Source organism: Heloderma suspectum, chromosome 11 (genome assembly GCF_057233095.1).
Source record: "Heloderma suspectum isolate Gila_16-S chromosome 11, 16-S_ref, whole genome shotgun sequence".
NCBI lineage: Eukaryota > Metazoa > Chordata > Lepidosauria > Squamata > Helodermatidae > Heloderma > Heloderma suspectum.
The window spans coordinates 16407399-16423808 of record NC_139468.1 but is presented as its reverse complement, the minus strand read 5'-3'; the positions used below and the strand labels follow the sequence as shown (position 1 = coordinate 16423808).

Here is a 16410-nt window from a genome sequence, read left to right as displayed (position 1 = left end):
AGGTGTGATCGCGTTGCCCCTGCAGTCCCGGCCACAGCTGCTCCTGACACTCACTGCTCCGGTTTGGTCGGTGTCTGTTTCCACGGCTTGTTCTGGAGCGTTTCCCGTGTAATTCAGCATTAGGAAAGGGGCCAGCTGCCTCCTTTCAGCTGGGTTTCCTAACAGAGGGTCTTGTGCTTGACGAGGACTCCTCACGGCATTGGCATCCGAACAATCCTTGCCAAGGCATGGGGCGGGGGCGCGTGGGTATGCGTAGGTGGGTCTCTCTTAGCATAAGGCTCTAGTGGGCCCGAGAGCCGGCCGCCCAGCCCAAGCAGCTGGCGATGGATCCCAGCTCATGTTTCCGGAGGATGCAGGTCTGCCTCACCTGAGAACTCCAGAGCCCAGTGGGAGGCTGATGCGGAAATGTGAACATACAAAGCTGGCTCTCTTATACTGAGTTAGACCGCTGGCCCATCTAGACCAATATCATCGACTCCAGGGATGGACAGGCTTCAAGCTTGCGGGGATCTACTTTCAGTTTTTACTGGAAGCCCCCCACCCCCGGCCTGCCAGATGGAGCCAGGTGCAAAATAAGAATTCCCAAGGAGAGTCCAAATATTCAGGCAGCTGCATCGATCCATATTATGACCGGGAGGGATAGATTGTTGCTGGGAAGATGTATTTCCCTTTCAGCTACTGTGAGCATTGCAGCTAAGCTCAAAGGGAACAGGGAAGCCTGAGAATGGGTGGCAGGTGATGTCAGCATCCCCACTGATCAAAAAGTGCCAGTGCTGGGTCCCTGCGAGCCCTGGCTCCGCTATGCCACTGGCTGACACGCATTTAGAACTGAGGGACAGGGTGCCTCAGAGCACACACTCAGCAAGGAATGTGTTTTCAGCACCAGAACTGAATGCACAGTCCTTTTCATGCCAAAAATCCACTCCTGAATTTTCCCAAGGCTCTCTTCATTTCAGCAGCCTAATATAGGGTGTGTGTGTGTGTGTGTGTGTGGGCGGAGGGGGGGCGAGGAGTGTTTTTGTTGCAATTGTTTAACAATAGCAAGTCAGCAACCCTTGCCTGATCCACTGCAGTTCACCTAGAAATCCAGCTCTGGTTTCTGTCCTCCCAACCCTAGTCTACTCTGACTGGTAGCTGCTATCCAAGGTCTCAGGAAGGTTTTCCATGGCCTCGCTTCAGCTTCAAATTGGCTATGATGCAAGAGATCTGTGGATAGGATCTTTATGTCTGTTTGTTTTTAGATGTTAAGAGGAGGCATGCCACTCCCCACCCCAGCCCAATTCAGATTGGGACTGTGGCACTGGGGTTTAAGCCACTTCCTTAGTTGAAATCAACTCCCACCCCTGCCCAGCAAGCTGCTATTTGTCTGCTTAAGATGAGACTTGCAGGTATTTGTATGATTTGCCCCACTTCACATCTAGTTTGGCCATGAAACCCTTTGACTGGTGATGCTTAGCACATCTTTAAAGGAGGTTTAAAAAACTGATTTATCCAACAGATGTTCAGTGGCACCATTAGGGTAGGACTCTAGGGCAGATGTAAATGAGCAGAAGGGCCCTCAAATGCAGCAGGGTTGATTTTTCCCCACATTTTGAAGTAAGTGAAGGAACACACATCACCATTTTAAAGAGGAAAGGAAAGGTTCCTCCTGTGCAGGCACCAGGTCATTACTGACCCTTAGAGGGACGCCGCTTGCGCTGGCATTTTCATGGCAGACTGTAGCGGGGCGGTTTGCCACTGCCTTCCCCAGTCGTGACTACCTTTCCCCCAGCAAGCTGGGTACTCATTTTACCGACCTCGGAAGGATGGAGGGCTGAGTCGACCTGAGCTGGCTATCCGAGGCCCGGCTTCCGCTGGGATCGAACTCAGGTCGTGGGGAGAGTTTCGGTTGCAGTACTGCCGCCTACCACTCTGTGCCACATGAGGCTCTAAAGTATTGTTGTTGTTCAGTTGTTCAGTCGTGTCTGACTCTTTGTGACCCCATGGACCATAGCATGCCAGGCCTTCCTGTCCTGCACTCTCTCCCGGAGCGTGCTCAAGTCCATATTCATTGCATCAGTGATGCTATCTAGCCATCTCATCCTCTGCCATCCCCTTCTCCTTTTGCCTTCAGTCTTTCCCAGCATCAGGGTCTTTTCCAGAGAGTTTTCTCTTCGCATTAGGTGGCCAAAATATTTGAGCTTCAGCTTCAGTATCTATCCTTCCAATGGGCAGTCAGGGTTGATTTCCTTTAGGATGGACTGATTTGACCTCCTTGCAGTCCAGGGGACTCGTAAGAGTCTTCTCCAGCACCACAGTTTGAAAGCATCAATTCTTCGGCGCTCAGCCTTCCTTATAGTCCAGCTCTCACAGCCATACGTTACTACTGGGAAAACCATAGCTTTGATTAGACGGACCTTTGTCGGCAAGGTGATGTCTCTGCTTCTGACTATGCTGTCTAGGTTTGCCATAGCTTTCCTCCCAAGGAAAAGTATATCTAAAGTATACAACAGTCTAAAACAGGAATGGGGACTTTCTGGCCCTTCAGATGTTGTTGGACAGCAACCCCCATGGCTATGCTGAGTAGGGCTGATGGGAGTTGCAGTCCAACAACATCTGGAGGGCCCCACGTTCCCCAACCCTGGTCTAAAATGACCTACTGGAAATGTTGGCATTGGGATGAATGTTAAACCATTTTCTAGAGAGTAGCATAACACTCCTTCAGCCTACCTCCCACAGTATTCTACTAAGGAACATTTGGTATAGCTGATCTCCAGGACTGTCTTTTCATATTGGCTCTTTAGTCTGGAATTGCCATCCTTTGTTCTGTCACTATTTATGGAGAATCCAGTTGACCTCATTGCTAAATCATTGCAGTAAAATGTTTTCAGTATTGTCCTCCCTCAATTGTTTTCAGCTCTGACTTTTGGCAATTTGTGGCAAAGTGCTTTTGAGGCTTTTCAGGGTTACTGTGCTTTTAATCAGAAACTTCCTTCTTGTAGCTTCTGCTCTTGTAACTGCTTCTTTTCAGCAGGGACCTGACATTATCGAGTTGCCCTTTATTCAACTTTTGTTCCCTGCAAGGGAGGGAGTTAATACTGGTTTCCTTTTGTGGAAAAGCAGTTTTGCAAAAACAGCTACAAAAGGAGAGGGAAACAATCAGTGAGAGGAAATCAGTCATTCAAGTCCCTCCCCACAGTGTGCATAGTAACTTAGAGCCATTAAAGAGCAATTTACTAATGCTATATCCCTGCTGAACAAGAAGCAATAGCAGAGGCAGAAACCACCAGGGGGAAGTGTCCAATCAAAGTTGCAGGGGACCTTAGTTCTGAATAAATGTTCTAGAGTGATCTTGCCCATGGGAATGGCCATTGCTGGATAATGCAATGACATGGAGTAAAATCATTTTAATTGTACTTCCAGCTGGTTGCAGACAAGCAATGCCTCTACAGTGCTAAAGGGCCCTAGTGTGGAAGCAGCTGTTGTTTGAGCATATTCATAGTCCTGTGTAAAACAGAACAAAAACAGCTTTTGAAATTTCAGCTGTCTTCTGTAAGTGAAAGGTCAGACATACCTGTTTTGCCCTGCAGTGGAGTTGGTGTAATGCATGGGTGTCAAACCTCTTTCAGCCCAAGGACTGAATTCAATTTAGGAAAGCTTGGGCGGGGGGGGGGGGGGGCACATTCCAGTGGTGGATGGGGCTGAATGCAGAGGAGGGCAGGGCCAAAGGCAAATGGGGCAGGGCCAAAATACTAAAACTCTTACTGCTAGGAACTAAGCTTTAGGAGAGGCTTTTCAACCTTTTCGAATGGGGAAAAGTCTGCACAGAAGACAGGAAACCACCAAACAATCGGTAGTCTGGGGAAAGCAGACACGGCCATATTGGGGCCCCAGGAAGGACAGATTTGGCCCATGGACCTGAGGTTCCACACCCCTGGTCTAAAGACTTTCCAGCGTTCCCTTTCCTGAGAACTGTACACATTGATATATTGTTGCCTGGGCATTTCTGGCAATGCCTTGTAGAGCAGACCAGGGCTAGAAAGGGAGCCTCTGTTTCTGCTCAGGGACATGCTGACTGACTTCCTTCCCTTTGAAGGGACTTATCAGTCCTGCTTGAAGTGGCTTTCAGCGCTTGGGTGGCACCGCAGTCCTTTTGGAATTTGCTTGGTGTGTCGCCATTTTAGGAGATGCAAAACCATCTCGGCCTCAGACAAGGAAGAGGCTCTCTCAGATAATCACGGGAACAGGCATGCCTGTTGATGCCCTGGTGTCTGAGCCTGAGCTAGAAAGCAAGTTTTTTTGAACCGAAATAAAGACAGTGCTAGAGGGCAGAACTTCACTTTGCAGTATGCCAGCCTCCCAATTATTTATTTATTTTTTAAAATTCTTGAATAAAATAAAAATCAGGAGGGGCAGAGAAGCCTGGTGGCTGCTAAGAGAAGTACCCATACACACATCGGTACCTACGGGAACCATGTCGGAGACCCCCAAGCTTAGCGCTTTGCAGCATACTGTGCATTAGCTGATGGCAGTCGCTGACCTAATTGCGGCAACCTTCCCCAACCTGGTATTCCCCAGATGTGATGGACAACAACTCCCAGCATCCCCCAGCCAACATAGCTGGAGGGCATCAGGATGGGGAAGGCTGGGCGACAGACTGTTGGAGTCCCAAACTGCTCCTCCAAAGCCGCATCTGATCCTCCTTCGGGATGCTTTGTTGCTTCCGACTGCAGCAGCCTGGAACAGCTGCGTAGCTGCGTTGTGGCTTGACCCCACGGCGCAAGAGCTGCTATCCGCGCAAAGCCCGGCAGCCGCATGATTGCCATCATTTCCACGGATCGCCGTTTTCAGCATGAATCCATGTTGGGAGAAGAACCCCAGAGAAGCTGGCAGTGTTCCCCGGTGACTGCAGTTCACACCGAACAGCAGAGTAATGGAGTAAGAGAGCCGAAAGACACCAAAGAACGGTCAAAGTACAACCGCTTGCCATTGAGTAGGACCTGTGGTCCCGTATCGCCCAACTCAGATTAGACCGCTTAAATTCTTCCCAGAATTATGTAGAATGAGCCCATGATGAAATAATCGTATTCTGAAAACTGGACAAAAGGAAGGCAGGGATACAGTGGTGAATTTGGAAGTGCAGGTGCTTATCGTGATGGTCCCCGTAGCACACACACCCCTGCAAGGCGGGTCCAAATACACAGGCAGCTGCGTTGATCCATGCCAACGACAGCAGCTCTAGCAGTTCTCATCTCCACCAGGAGCAGTTTTGTGTGTGAAGCTGATGGCTCTTAATGGCCCATTCAAGACCAAGACCCCACAAAACACTTTGCACTACGACATGGAGCAATATATTGTTGCTGGGAAAATGCATTTCCCTTTCAGCTGCTGTGAGTATTGCAGCTAAGCTCGGAGGGAAGAGGGACCCCAGAGAGCGGGTGGCAGGTGACATCAGCGTCCCTGTGAGCCCCAGCTCTGCTACACCACTGAAGTAAGGCAAGGGAGGACTAAGTGGTAGATGTGGTGGAATCACAGGTGGTGTGCTTTACTTTTCAGCTGTATTTTCCCCCAGTTGGTCAGGCCTTTCATAGAACTACAAAAATGCGACCAGCCGCATGTCCTCGCCTTTCACAGGAGGGCTTGAGCAATGGGGTGACCAAACAACTGTCCCAGAAAGAATGGTTGTTCAGCTGCTCTCTGGTTTTATGAGATTCCAGCAAGGCGGGGGGTGGAGTGGGGTGTTGTGTAGCAACAGATACGCATGACGATGGCTTGGCAAGAACCCTTGAAGAAGCAGTCTTTTTCCTTTCTGTAATGCCTGACCCCCATAGAAGTGGCTCATAGGAACACCAGTGTGCCTTATGCACAGTGATCCAGGGCAGCCTTTCCAGATGTTTCAGACAGCAGCTCCCATGATTCCCCCGGATGTTTCAGACAGCAGCTTCCAGAATCCCTCCAGATGTTTTAGACGGCAGCTTCCAGAATTCCTAACCATTGGCCATGCTGTCTGGGGCTGTTGTAGTCCAAAACATCCGGAGGGCACCAGGCTCGGGAAGGCTGATCTGGGACTCTGTGTGCCCCGTGACTCTTCCTGTTAAGTATGAAGGGAGGGATCACTGAGCTTAGGGGAATGTTTAATGTTTTTACTACACATAGCTGAAAACTCTACTAAAGGGGCGCAGATCCTCTGGCTGGGGGCCACATCTGGCTCTCCTGGAGCCCCTGTCAAGCTCTCCGGGGCTCCCCAGATGGCCATGTGCCCTTCCCCTGGCCTCACTCCCCTTTCCACCAACCACTGATCATTGGGTGGCTTTCCAGGTTTTGTACTGTTTTCCCCCATTCTAAAAGGGCTTGAAATGAAGAGTTACTGGGATTAAGAGCTTTCAGCTATAGTGGCACTTCTGGCCTGCCCCTTTGCCTTTGGCCCCACCCACCACTGAAATGCGGCCCCTGAGAGCTTCTCTGAAATGGAATGCGGCCCTCAGGCTGGGAGAGGTTCAGCACCCCTGATTGACCCTGACTGGCCGTGCCTCTCCGGTATCTTGGGCAGGGGCCTTTCCCCTCTTTGGCTGCCTGCTTCTTTTAGCTGGAGATGTTAAGGACGAAAGGGGCGTTGGTCTGTGACAGAGCGCATGTGCAAGCAGAAGGTCTCCAGTTCAATGCCTGGCATTGTCAGGAATGAATCTGAGCATGTGGAGATGTCTGGCAGCTCAGATTCAGAATCAGAATGGGAACAGCCAGAGCAGTTCCCTAGTGAGCCCAGATATGTTGAGACTTTCTTCCCAAGACCTTGACACACAGATGGCCCAGGCTGAACTGCTCCCCCATTCCTCCACCATGAGAACTCAAGTTTTGGAGGAGGAGGGTGAGGGGCATGACTTGAGGGATGCTCGGGTCCGTCGCAGAGTGAAAAGGGAAAAGTCAGGGGCAGGGCTCAGATGCTCTGCCAAGTTGGCCGCTCGTGGAAGCCAATGTAGGAAGGAGCCGCCCTAAGGGAGGGGCATCCCTGCAAAGCTAGTCTGGCGGAGAAGTTCATGCAGAGACTGCTGGCAACTTCTCTAACTTCCACTTCATCTCCTCTGTTGATATTCATAGATGTGTGGATTAGCTGTTTCATTGCAGTCTGAGAGTTTCCTAGAATCTGCATTTGTAAAGAAACTAGAAACACTACTAATAAAGTAGTGTTGGCCTGAAGCTTTGTTTCCTGGAGTGTGTTGATTGTGAAAGAGCGTGACAGCCATCTCCAGTCCACAGGGTCAGGTAACAGGTTATGAGAAAGGTTTTTCTCTGCCCAAGAACCTGGGAAGCTGCTGGCAGCCATTATAGACCAGCCTTCCCCAACTTAATGCCCTCTAGATGTATCAGACTACAACTCCTATTGTCCCTAGCCAGCATATTTTATTTATTTTTATTTGAAATATTTCTAGGCTGCCTTTCAGGGCATTGCTATTGGGAGGTGAATCCAACACATCTGGAGTGTTCTGGAACTGGGACAGCTGGAGGAGGTGTCACTGGGCTGCATGGATTCATAGTCTGCCCTGGTATAAGGCAGCTCCCCAAGCAGGGACGTATGGATTTAGTTAAATCTGTTCCGTCTGTGTTTCGTGGATTATCAGACACCTTTTGTTCTGTCTTCTGCTCATTGATGGAACTGGATTTTTTTTTAACCAGAATTTTGTTCCAGTTGTGCTGATTTGTATTAGCGTAAATGCGCACTTGTGCAAATGTGCTAATGCGAATTAGCATAAATCCTTTGAAAAATTGGTTCACAAGTCCATGGAATCCAGATGACTCACAAAAATCCTGTCAACTGTGGAATCGACAAGTCAGATTTAGAGAAATTTGAAGTAATTTGAATGAGTTGCAGATTTCTCCAACATTCCTACTATGAAGCTCTGTTTTGCAGTGGTATCTCTTCACTCATTCTTGGCCAGAGCTCACTTAGCTGGGTCTCAGATGCATAGAGCTTGGGCAAACATCCTTCTTATCTTCTCCCCTTAATTCTTTCTTCCTTACCGATGACATGACTCTGCTTTCACGACTGTCTCTCTGCCACACATCCACAAGTCTCTGGACCCCTCCCCTTCCCCACAGCCCTGGCTTTGCCCAGCTGGACAGATATAGCTCTTTTAATCTTCTCCAGACGTCAGTCCTTCCAGCCACCTGATCTCGATGCTTCCTTCAGCCTGTCCGCATTGCTTGGAAGCTGCCCATGCTGCTATTCCTGGTGCAATTACACTAGCCTTTGAACCAAAGGGGTTGCCTTTTGTCACTTGCAGGACACACCCTGGTAGTCCGAGGCCTCCGATTTCGAGTGACAGCCTTGCTTTGCACATGGAAAGCTGGCCCTGTTTCATTCAGGTTATGTTTTTTAAAAACCAAAAAGGTCTATATTCTGCAACCAGGAATTAATCATGGGCCTTATTTATTTATTTATTTAGATTGATATCCCACCTTTTTTCCTCCTTCAAGGAACCCAAGGCAGCTTACCTGGTCCCCTTCCTTTCCACATTATCCTCACAACAACCCTGGGAGGTAGGTTAGGCTAAGAGTCTGTGACTGGCCCAAAGTCACCCAGCGAGCTTCATGGCCAAGTGAGGACTAGAAACTGGATCTCCCGAGTCCCAGTCTGACACTGTAACCACTACACCACACTGACGCTCAATTTACTGCCTTACCTTGGCTCTCAGTTTACATAATTCATTCTAATTTGTGTAATTTATTCTCAATTAGTTCAACGTTTTTTGAATATGGGGGGAGGAAGCAGGTTGGAGACTGCAGTTAAGAGCAGAAGCTGAGAACTATGAACTGGGTGTGGGGATTAAGAGAGAGGGGAAGGGACATGCAATTGGCCCTTGACTGTAGAGCAGCCTTTCCCGGCTGGGTGCAATACATTGGACCCCAGTGACAACTCCCATGCTGGCCGGGGGATGATGGAAGTCGAAGTCCAACATTTCTGGAGGGCACCAGTTAAATGCCAATCAGAAATGTGTTGGCGTTAAGGGAATCAGAAATGTATTGACTCAGAAAGCTTCAGCTGTTGGGTGATATAGAAATAAATAAGAATAAAAGTAAAAACATTCAAAAAAGGAAACCTGTCAGGAGTGTTTCTGAGCACAGGGAGTGGGATAGTAGTTCAGATTCTGAAGAAGAACCACCAGACATGGGGGAGGTATATTCCCAGGCTAGTCCAGACATGGCTAGGCTGGCTCCTCAGGTTTCAAAGGTCCAGCTGCTGGAGGAGGGTCCTTCTTCACTCCCCCACTGTGAGAGATAGCGAACAGGGAGAGGCAGGGTTGGAGGAATCTGAATTAATAGATGCCAGGCGCAGAGCAAAGAGGGAGAAGGCTGGGGCGGAACTTAGGCAGTCTACCTGATTGGCCTTGCGTGAACAGCTGCGCCTAGAAACCTCACGAGAGAGACATAGACCTCACCTCACCCTTTAAGTTAGGCTAGTGAGGCCGCCTTCCTTTCAAATGGCGGGCAACTTTCTTAGCTACCTTTTGAACCCCCTGAAGGCATTTTCTTGTAGGCTGAGAGACACTGAGAATTTGCATCTGTATGACCCTTTGAAGTATGGATTAAAAGCTGCAGACTGAAGCCTCTTGTCTGTGTTTGATTCGGCGTTTGAGGTTCAGTGGGGTCAAAAGGAATCCTGACAAAACCTAGCTAAATTACTAGGCAACAAGGGAGAGGGCCTTCTTGGTGGTGGACCCCCCAACTATGGAATGATCTCCCTGATGAGGCCTGCCTGGTGCCAATATCGTTATGTTTTTGGTGTCAGGTTAAATCTGCCCTCTTCTCTCAGGCATTTGGTAGCATATCATGAGTTTTTAATCAGGCCCTGGATTTGTCTTATGATTGATGGTTTACAAATTGGCTTTAGATGCATGTTGTCTGTGTGTGTGCTGTCTATTTATATGTTTTTATGTAAATGGTTTTGTACTTGCATAATGTATTTTTAATGGTTTTTAATTTCTGTGAACCTTCCAGAGAGCTTTGCCTTTGGGGCGGTTTAGAAATACAATAAATGAAATGAAATGAAATTAACACACATCTAGCTCGGGGCACTCACTAGTGGGCCCAGTGGCCTTGGTTGCAGAGAAAACAGAATTTTTAGGATTCCTACGCCATCTTGGAACACCTTTAGTCTATGAGCACTTTCATCTCCAGGGAGAAGACCTCTGTGGGGAGTGGGGGAGACCCCACTTCAAGAGGGAGAATCTTTGACTGTTTGTTGTTTCTGGTTCAAAATACAAATTGCCCAATTAGTGATGTTTGAATGCATTAAGAATTGAGCTGTTTCTGAGCCCAGCTTTGCCCGAGCTGTGATTTGTGTCAAGGATATGAATGAAAAATATGGATGACATTTTGAGGAAACAGCTGGAAAAACAACAACTCACTTATAAAAAAAGATTGCTTTTAATGAAAGATAAAAGCAAAAGAGTGTGCCAAGATTATGAGCCAAGGGAGAACTCCTGGGGGTGGGGGAGAAGGGATTTTTGAAGGGTCCTCTGAAGAAGCTCATAAATACTGAGCTGGTTCTGAATTGAGCTGAGGGGAGTTGGCTCATCACTCCTAATAACTGTCCAATAACCCTGTATTATTTGTTCCCAGGCTCCGGAAAACATAACGCCGGCCTCTCCTGCTACTTATAACCTGCAAACTCCAGATTCAAGTCTTAGAGAAGAAACAAACGAGGAAGCTGGCTACTTGGTGTTAAGGAAAGGTGCCCCTGAAGAAACAGAGACCCAACGGTCTGAGGAGCGGGCTGGTTCCAGCCCAGAGACCCGAGAGCAAAGCGTGGGGGTACTAAGCCAGGAAGACAACCAGGACACCTCACTGACTTCCCAGAATCCTCCAACCTTTGTTCTCACATCGCCAATTGGGAAGGAACACCTGATTTTGAAAGAAGATGCAAGGGAGCCTTCCCGAAGTGTTGACGGTGAAGAAATCCAACCCATCCCTGTTCCAACTCCTCGGAGGAAAAAGCTAGCTGCTCCCAGACCACCATCTCAGGATGCCAATCTTGAAGTTAGATCTAAAGGCCATTTGGATCGACTTGCCCCTCAGATGGAAGCAGTGAGCCCAGGAAAGCAAGAAGAAACATTTGAGCTCTTGGTGGACAAGAGGCCTGGTCTAAAAATGGATTTGGAGCTTGAGGGTGAGAGGCCCCTGGTTGTGACAGCCAGACCATTACTGCTCCCAGAAGTCACTGTAGAAGCCCCGGTCCCCTACCAAAGTGTTTCAGAGGAGCCTCCAGCACTCCACAAATCCCAAGAAACAGCTCTGTTTACTTCAGACGAAGGTGGCCTCATGGAGAGGAACCAGTCTGTGGCCCATTTGCTGAGGGATGTTAAAAGAGAAATAGAAACCTGTCCGGAAGCTCAGTCAGCGCCTTCAGAGCCCAAGCGACGGGTCACCAGCGCTGCTGTCGAGGAGGTCTGCGTCAGCGAAGAGTCCCCAGCTCCTCCAGGGGGCAAGGAAAAGGAGGAGGAGGAGGCTTTCCCTCTTGACAAGAAGCCAGAGGTCAGGGCTAAGGAAAGGGAGAGAATGGCCTCTGAGCCTTCTTTAATCCAGCACTCGGCCCAGCCTGAGACCGCCATGGAGGAGGAACAAGGGGTGGACCCAGCCCAGCACAAAAACCTCGTCTCCTCCCTGAAGAATTATTTGCTTCTGCTCTTGAAGATGACCACAGAACCGGAGAAAAGCAAAGGCAGCACCAAGCGGGAAGGAAAAGCTGTGGAGGAGTGCAGCCTGCTGACCGCCATTCCGAGGCACCTGCCCGAGGTGGGCATTGCTGGGTTGACCCCCAGGACGTCGAGGAAGATCTTTGAGCGGGTCGAAACCAACCAACTCTTCCAAAGTGCAGAGAGCCTACAGCTGACTCCCAAGACTTCCAGGAGGCTCACGGGAATGATCCACCAGGAGCTGCTGGCTTGCCAAGAGAGCCTGGTGGCCGAACCGGAGGCAACGCCGTTGCCCTGCGTGCCCTCCATCGTGGTGGGAAGAGTCTCTGGCGAGCCGGTGGGGCACCCGGATCCGTCCCCAGAGATTTCCGGCGAGGCACCAGCAGCGCTGCCTAGCGCCACCCCGCAAGAGTTGGCGTCTGGGGCACGGCGCAAAATCTTCCTGCCGAAAGCCAAACAGGCTGACGAGGCAGAAGGGGTGGCCCCGGACGGCCAGGCGTGGGCCAAGAGGGACAGCCCCAGCGTGTCCCCACAGCAAGGCCGCAGGAGCACCACTCTCTTGCAGACCCCAGCCCCAGCTTCTCCTCCCGCGGAGAGTCGCTCCCCGACCCTTGTCAGGAAGATGGCAACGTTAGAAGTGCCCAAGATGTACGAGGAGCCTGCGGAAGAAAGCCAGAGCATGGCCAAGGGTTCCCTGGCGGTGCCGGAGAGCCCTGAAGAGGCTGCGCCAGAAGCCGCAGAATCCCGGAAAGCAAATGACCCATTTAAAGGTGAGAAGGAGGGGTCAGGCAGGCGTTTCCCTAAGCTCTGAAGATGCCTTTCCTCTCAGGGGTTGGGAGGGAGAGTCGGATCTGGGGGAGGAAGAGTTCCCAGAGCGGATCTGCCACTGGAGAAGTTGACAGTGTCTCCTCAGTGTTTCCCTGCCTCAAGTGGGAGGGCCTGATCCTTTCCTTTAGGCGCAACCTCACCCTTTTCCTCTCCTCACAGCATTCTCCAGTCAGAGCCAGGAGGGGGTGGGCACTGGAGAAAGAGCCGCCAAGGCAGGGGTGGGCCAACCTGTTTGGGCCCGTGGGCACATTTGGCAATTTGAAGAGCTGTGTTGGACTCCAGCAGAAAATGGCTGCCATAGGAGGCCTGGCAAATCACAAGGGGCAAGTCACATGCCCCAAAGACTAAATACAAGGCAGAGGTGAGATCTTGGCCCCAACACGCTATTTAAACCCACAGTTTTCTGCTCCAAAAGAAACCGATTGTTAATTTTTTTTTAAGTGGGAGGGTTTGGGCACCTTGGCGGGCACCAAGAAAGGTGTCCGGGGGTGCAGGCCCCACACTGCCTACCCCTGCTCCTAGGGGCAGGAGTGGGTCCCCAGTGGGGGCAGAGGCACTGGCAGTAGCAGGCAGGCAGTGGTGCTGAAAGACGACTCACCAGCACACTCCTTGGGGTTCCGGATCCCTGTCCTGGGCCCGGGGGGAGGAGCTGGCTTTGCCAAAGTGGTGCTCCCTCTCCCTTCTGCCCTGCTTTCCCATGCTACAGGAAGGAGTGGGGGCCGGATAGGGCACTCTCATTGATCCGCCAGTGAAGCTTCCTGCCAGTTAGAGATGGGCAGGCTAGTCTGTTTCCTGCCCATGTCAGTTTTGCATGCGTTTGTTCCTAGATCCATCCCATTCCCATCCCATCTCTGTGTGCATCTGCAGTTTAAAAAAATCCACCCCAAGCTGCATCTAAATACATATGTCATAAGCTGCTGACAATAATGCCTCTCAGATGTTTAGTTCCTCTCAGTTCTTTGGGAAAGCGAAATATTTTTTCCCAGCTGGGCACTACACAAAAGATAGCTGGCTCGTCATAGAGGCTAGGGTTTTCTCAAAGATATTTCCTGTCTCGATGGCTGTCCCCAACAGAAAACCTGCCTGTATGGTGTCTGGCTTCACAAAGAGGGCTCTTTGCTATCTCCTCCTCCCTCCCTGGGTCTTTCCCTTGTTCTTATATCTTCCCCATTGTTGCTCCGTCTCAGGAGTTGCACCTGGCAGCCAGCTCCCACCTCCTTTGGGAGTGCTGGAATTATGTTCAAGTGGGGCGACGAGGCTGGCCAAACGTTCACGCCTACATGGCTTCTCACAACGTATTTAAATGGAATGTTTTAAATGTATTTTTGCTCAAACTACACATTTCTCAACATAGTTTATACTAATATACGCATGTCAGTACACTGCTTGAGCTGAGAACTGCATTGGATGAACTGACCAAGTGCCAAACCCAAAGGATAGCCGCCTTCCCATCCGTGCCTTGGTCTGGGAGCTGCAGACCAGTTCAAGGGACGGTCGGTGGCTCAGTAGCAGAGCACTTGCTTTGCATGTGGAGGGTCCCAGGTTTGATCCCCAGCTTCTCCTGGTAGGGCAAGGAAACAATCCTGCCTGAAATCCTGGGGAGCTGCTGCCAGTCAGTGTTGACCGTACTGGATGAGAAGGACCAAGGGTCTGACTCGGTATGAGGCAGCTTCATGTGTTCCTGTGCTTCCTAGTTTGCATCAAAATGTGGACTGAACAAAATCCTTGCGCATCCCTACTGTCAGTTCAGCTCTCACCTCCCAGAATGCACAGTGTGCCCATTTCAGAGGACAGCAGGCTGAGGTCCCGCAGCTTCCAAACCACCATATCACGCTGGTGTGCAGAATCCCGAATCGGCTGCCACACCGACCGCTTCCTTTCTGTAGCCCCGCAGGTGATCCGCAAGATCCGCGCCGAGCAATTCTCAGATGCCTCCGGAAACCTGAAGCTCTGGTGCCAGTTCTTCAATATTTTGAGCGACTCAAAGCTGACCTGGTGCAAGGATGAGGTCCCTGTGGCAGAGGCCAAAAGGAGGTTAGTTGCACACAAACTGCCTGTATGGTGGGGAGCAGCTGTAGCTCAGTGGAAGGAGAGGCTGTGGCTCCGTGGTTTGCGTGCCGGCTTCGCACGCCGAAGGTCCCAGGTTCAATCCCCAGCATCTCCAGGTAGTGCTGAAATATTCCTGCTGCTGCCAGCCAGCATCACCAATGGCCTGATTCCATAGAAAGCAGCTTCCTGGGTTCCTGTCTCTTTCAGCGACCAGAGAAAGGGCTTCTTTACCCTGTGTGGTTCTGCATTCCTTCTTGTCTTAAGAAACCCAAGGCCTGGAGTGGAGGGAGCCAAGAAAGTCCCGCTGTTGCTGGCTCAGTCTGGTGACACAGCGTCGATCTGCCCGATTGGCCTGGCAGGAACAGCTGCGCCTAGAGACCTCGCGAGATGGAGGGAGATTCCGTCCCCCTTAAGTCAGGATAGCGTGCCTGCCTCTTCTCAAACAGTGGGCAGATTTCAGCCTTGGTAGCTTCCCCTTGAACTCCCTGAAGGCTTTTCCTTTGTAGACTGTGAGTTACTGACAATTAGCATCTGTATGACCCACTGAAGTAAAGGATTAAAGAGCCCGGGATAGAAGCCTCTTGTCTGTGTTTAGATGTGTGCCCCCCCAGTCTGGAGCAGGCCCCGCTCCTTCTTTCCCTGCCCTGGGAGCGCGAAGGCAAGTGCACAGTTTGCCCATCAGTCAGTGCAGGCTGGTGGCTCTGATTTCGGTGGGGCTGTGAATTCATCCCGGGTTTCAGTCAGAACCAGCCAGAAGTCTATCCCAGGGTGCTCCTTTAGGTGCTCCTGCTGAAAGCACCTTGGATAGCTCCTTTAGAGTTCTGGCTGGTCTGACTGAAACCCTGAATGGATTCACAGCCCCACTGAAATCAGAGCCATCAGCCTGCAACGCCAGTAGCATGCCCTGGTCTCACCTCCTCGTGGGCTCTCTTCCAGCTCTGGGGACGAAGGGCAGGCTGCCCTGGCCATCGTGCAAGTCTCCCTGAAGGACAGCGGCGTCTACCAGTGCACCATCCAGAACGAATACGGCACCGACTCCACTGACTTCCTGCTGAGTGCTGAAGGTGAGACCCGGCCGCTCCTTGAAGGTGCACTTAACCCGTGAGGCCTGTGCAGCAGAGGGGATGCCGTCTGTCTTGGACCGGGCTCTGTCTGCACCAGGTTTCAGCCCGTGATGCACTGTAGTGTCGGTGTGGTCAGGCCGCTTTTCCTGACATGTGCTAAAGCAGGGGTGCAAACGCTCAGGCTCACAGGCCAAATCTGGCCCTCCGAAGTTACCCAGGGGGCCACCCCCCATTCACCAGGCCCCACCCCCTTTCCCCAGACAGCCAATCCTTGGGTGGCTTCCCAGCTTTTGTGCATTCCCCCCCCCTCATTCTCAAAGGTTGAAATGCCTCTCCTAAGGCAGGAAGAGCTTTAAGCTAAAATATGTTGGTATTTTGAGTACTTCTGGTGTTTTTGGAAATCACCCCTTTGCCTTTGCCCACCACTAGAATCTCAGCACCACAGTCAACCCCCAAGAGCTTTTCCAAAATTGGATTTTATTTATTTATTAAATTTATTACCCGTCTGGCCGGTCACCCCACCACTCTGGGCGATGAACAACAGTACAATTTAAAACAGTAAAATTACACATTAGACATTATGTAAAAATACCCTAACCCACCCCAAATGCCTACCTGAATTACCAAGTTTTCAGTGTGGGGCAGAAGCTCATCAAAGAGGGGGCATGGTGGAGTTCCCTAGGGAGGGAGTTCCACAGAGTGGGGGCCACCACAGAGAAGGCCCTCTCCCTCATCCCCACCAGTCTAGCTGTCCTGGCTGAGGGATTCGGCCCTTGGGCTGAAAGAGGTTCGACACCCCT

At 50.8% G+C, this 16410-nt stretch overlaps 1 protein-coding gene across 1 annotated transcript in view; it reads left to right on the top strand.

Annotated features, from left to right (window-relative positions):
- ALPK3 (alpha kinase 3) overlaps window positions 1–16410 on the top strand; it is a 64949-nt gene that overhangs the window by 34185 nt on the left and 14354 nt on the right. Inside the window, exons 5-7 of the mRNA XM_084816954.1 lie at window positions 10597–12439; window positions 14384–14531; window positions 15483–15610. Of these exons, the coding sequence (XP_084673080.1) occupies window positions 10597–12439; window positions 14384–14531; window positions 15483–15610 (2119 nt within the window). The remainder of the gene's footprint in view (window positions 1–10596; window positions 12440–14383; window positions 14532–15482; window positions 15611–16410) is intronic.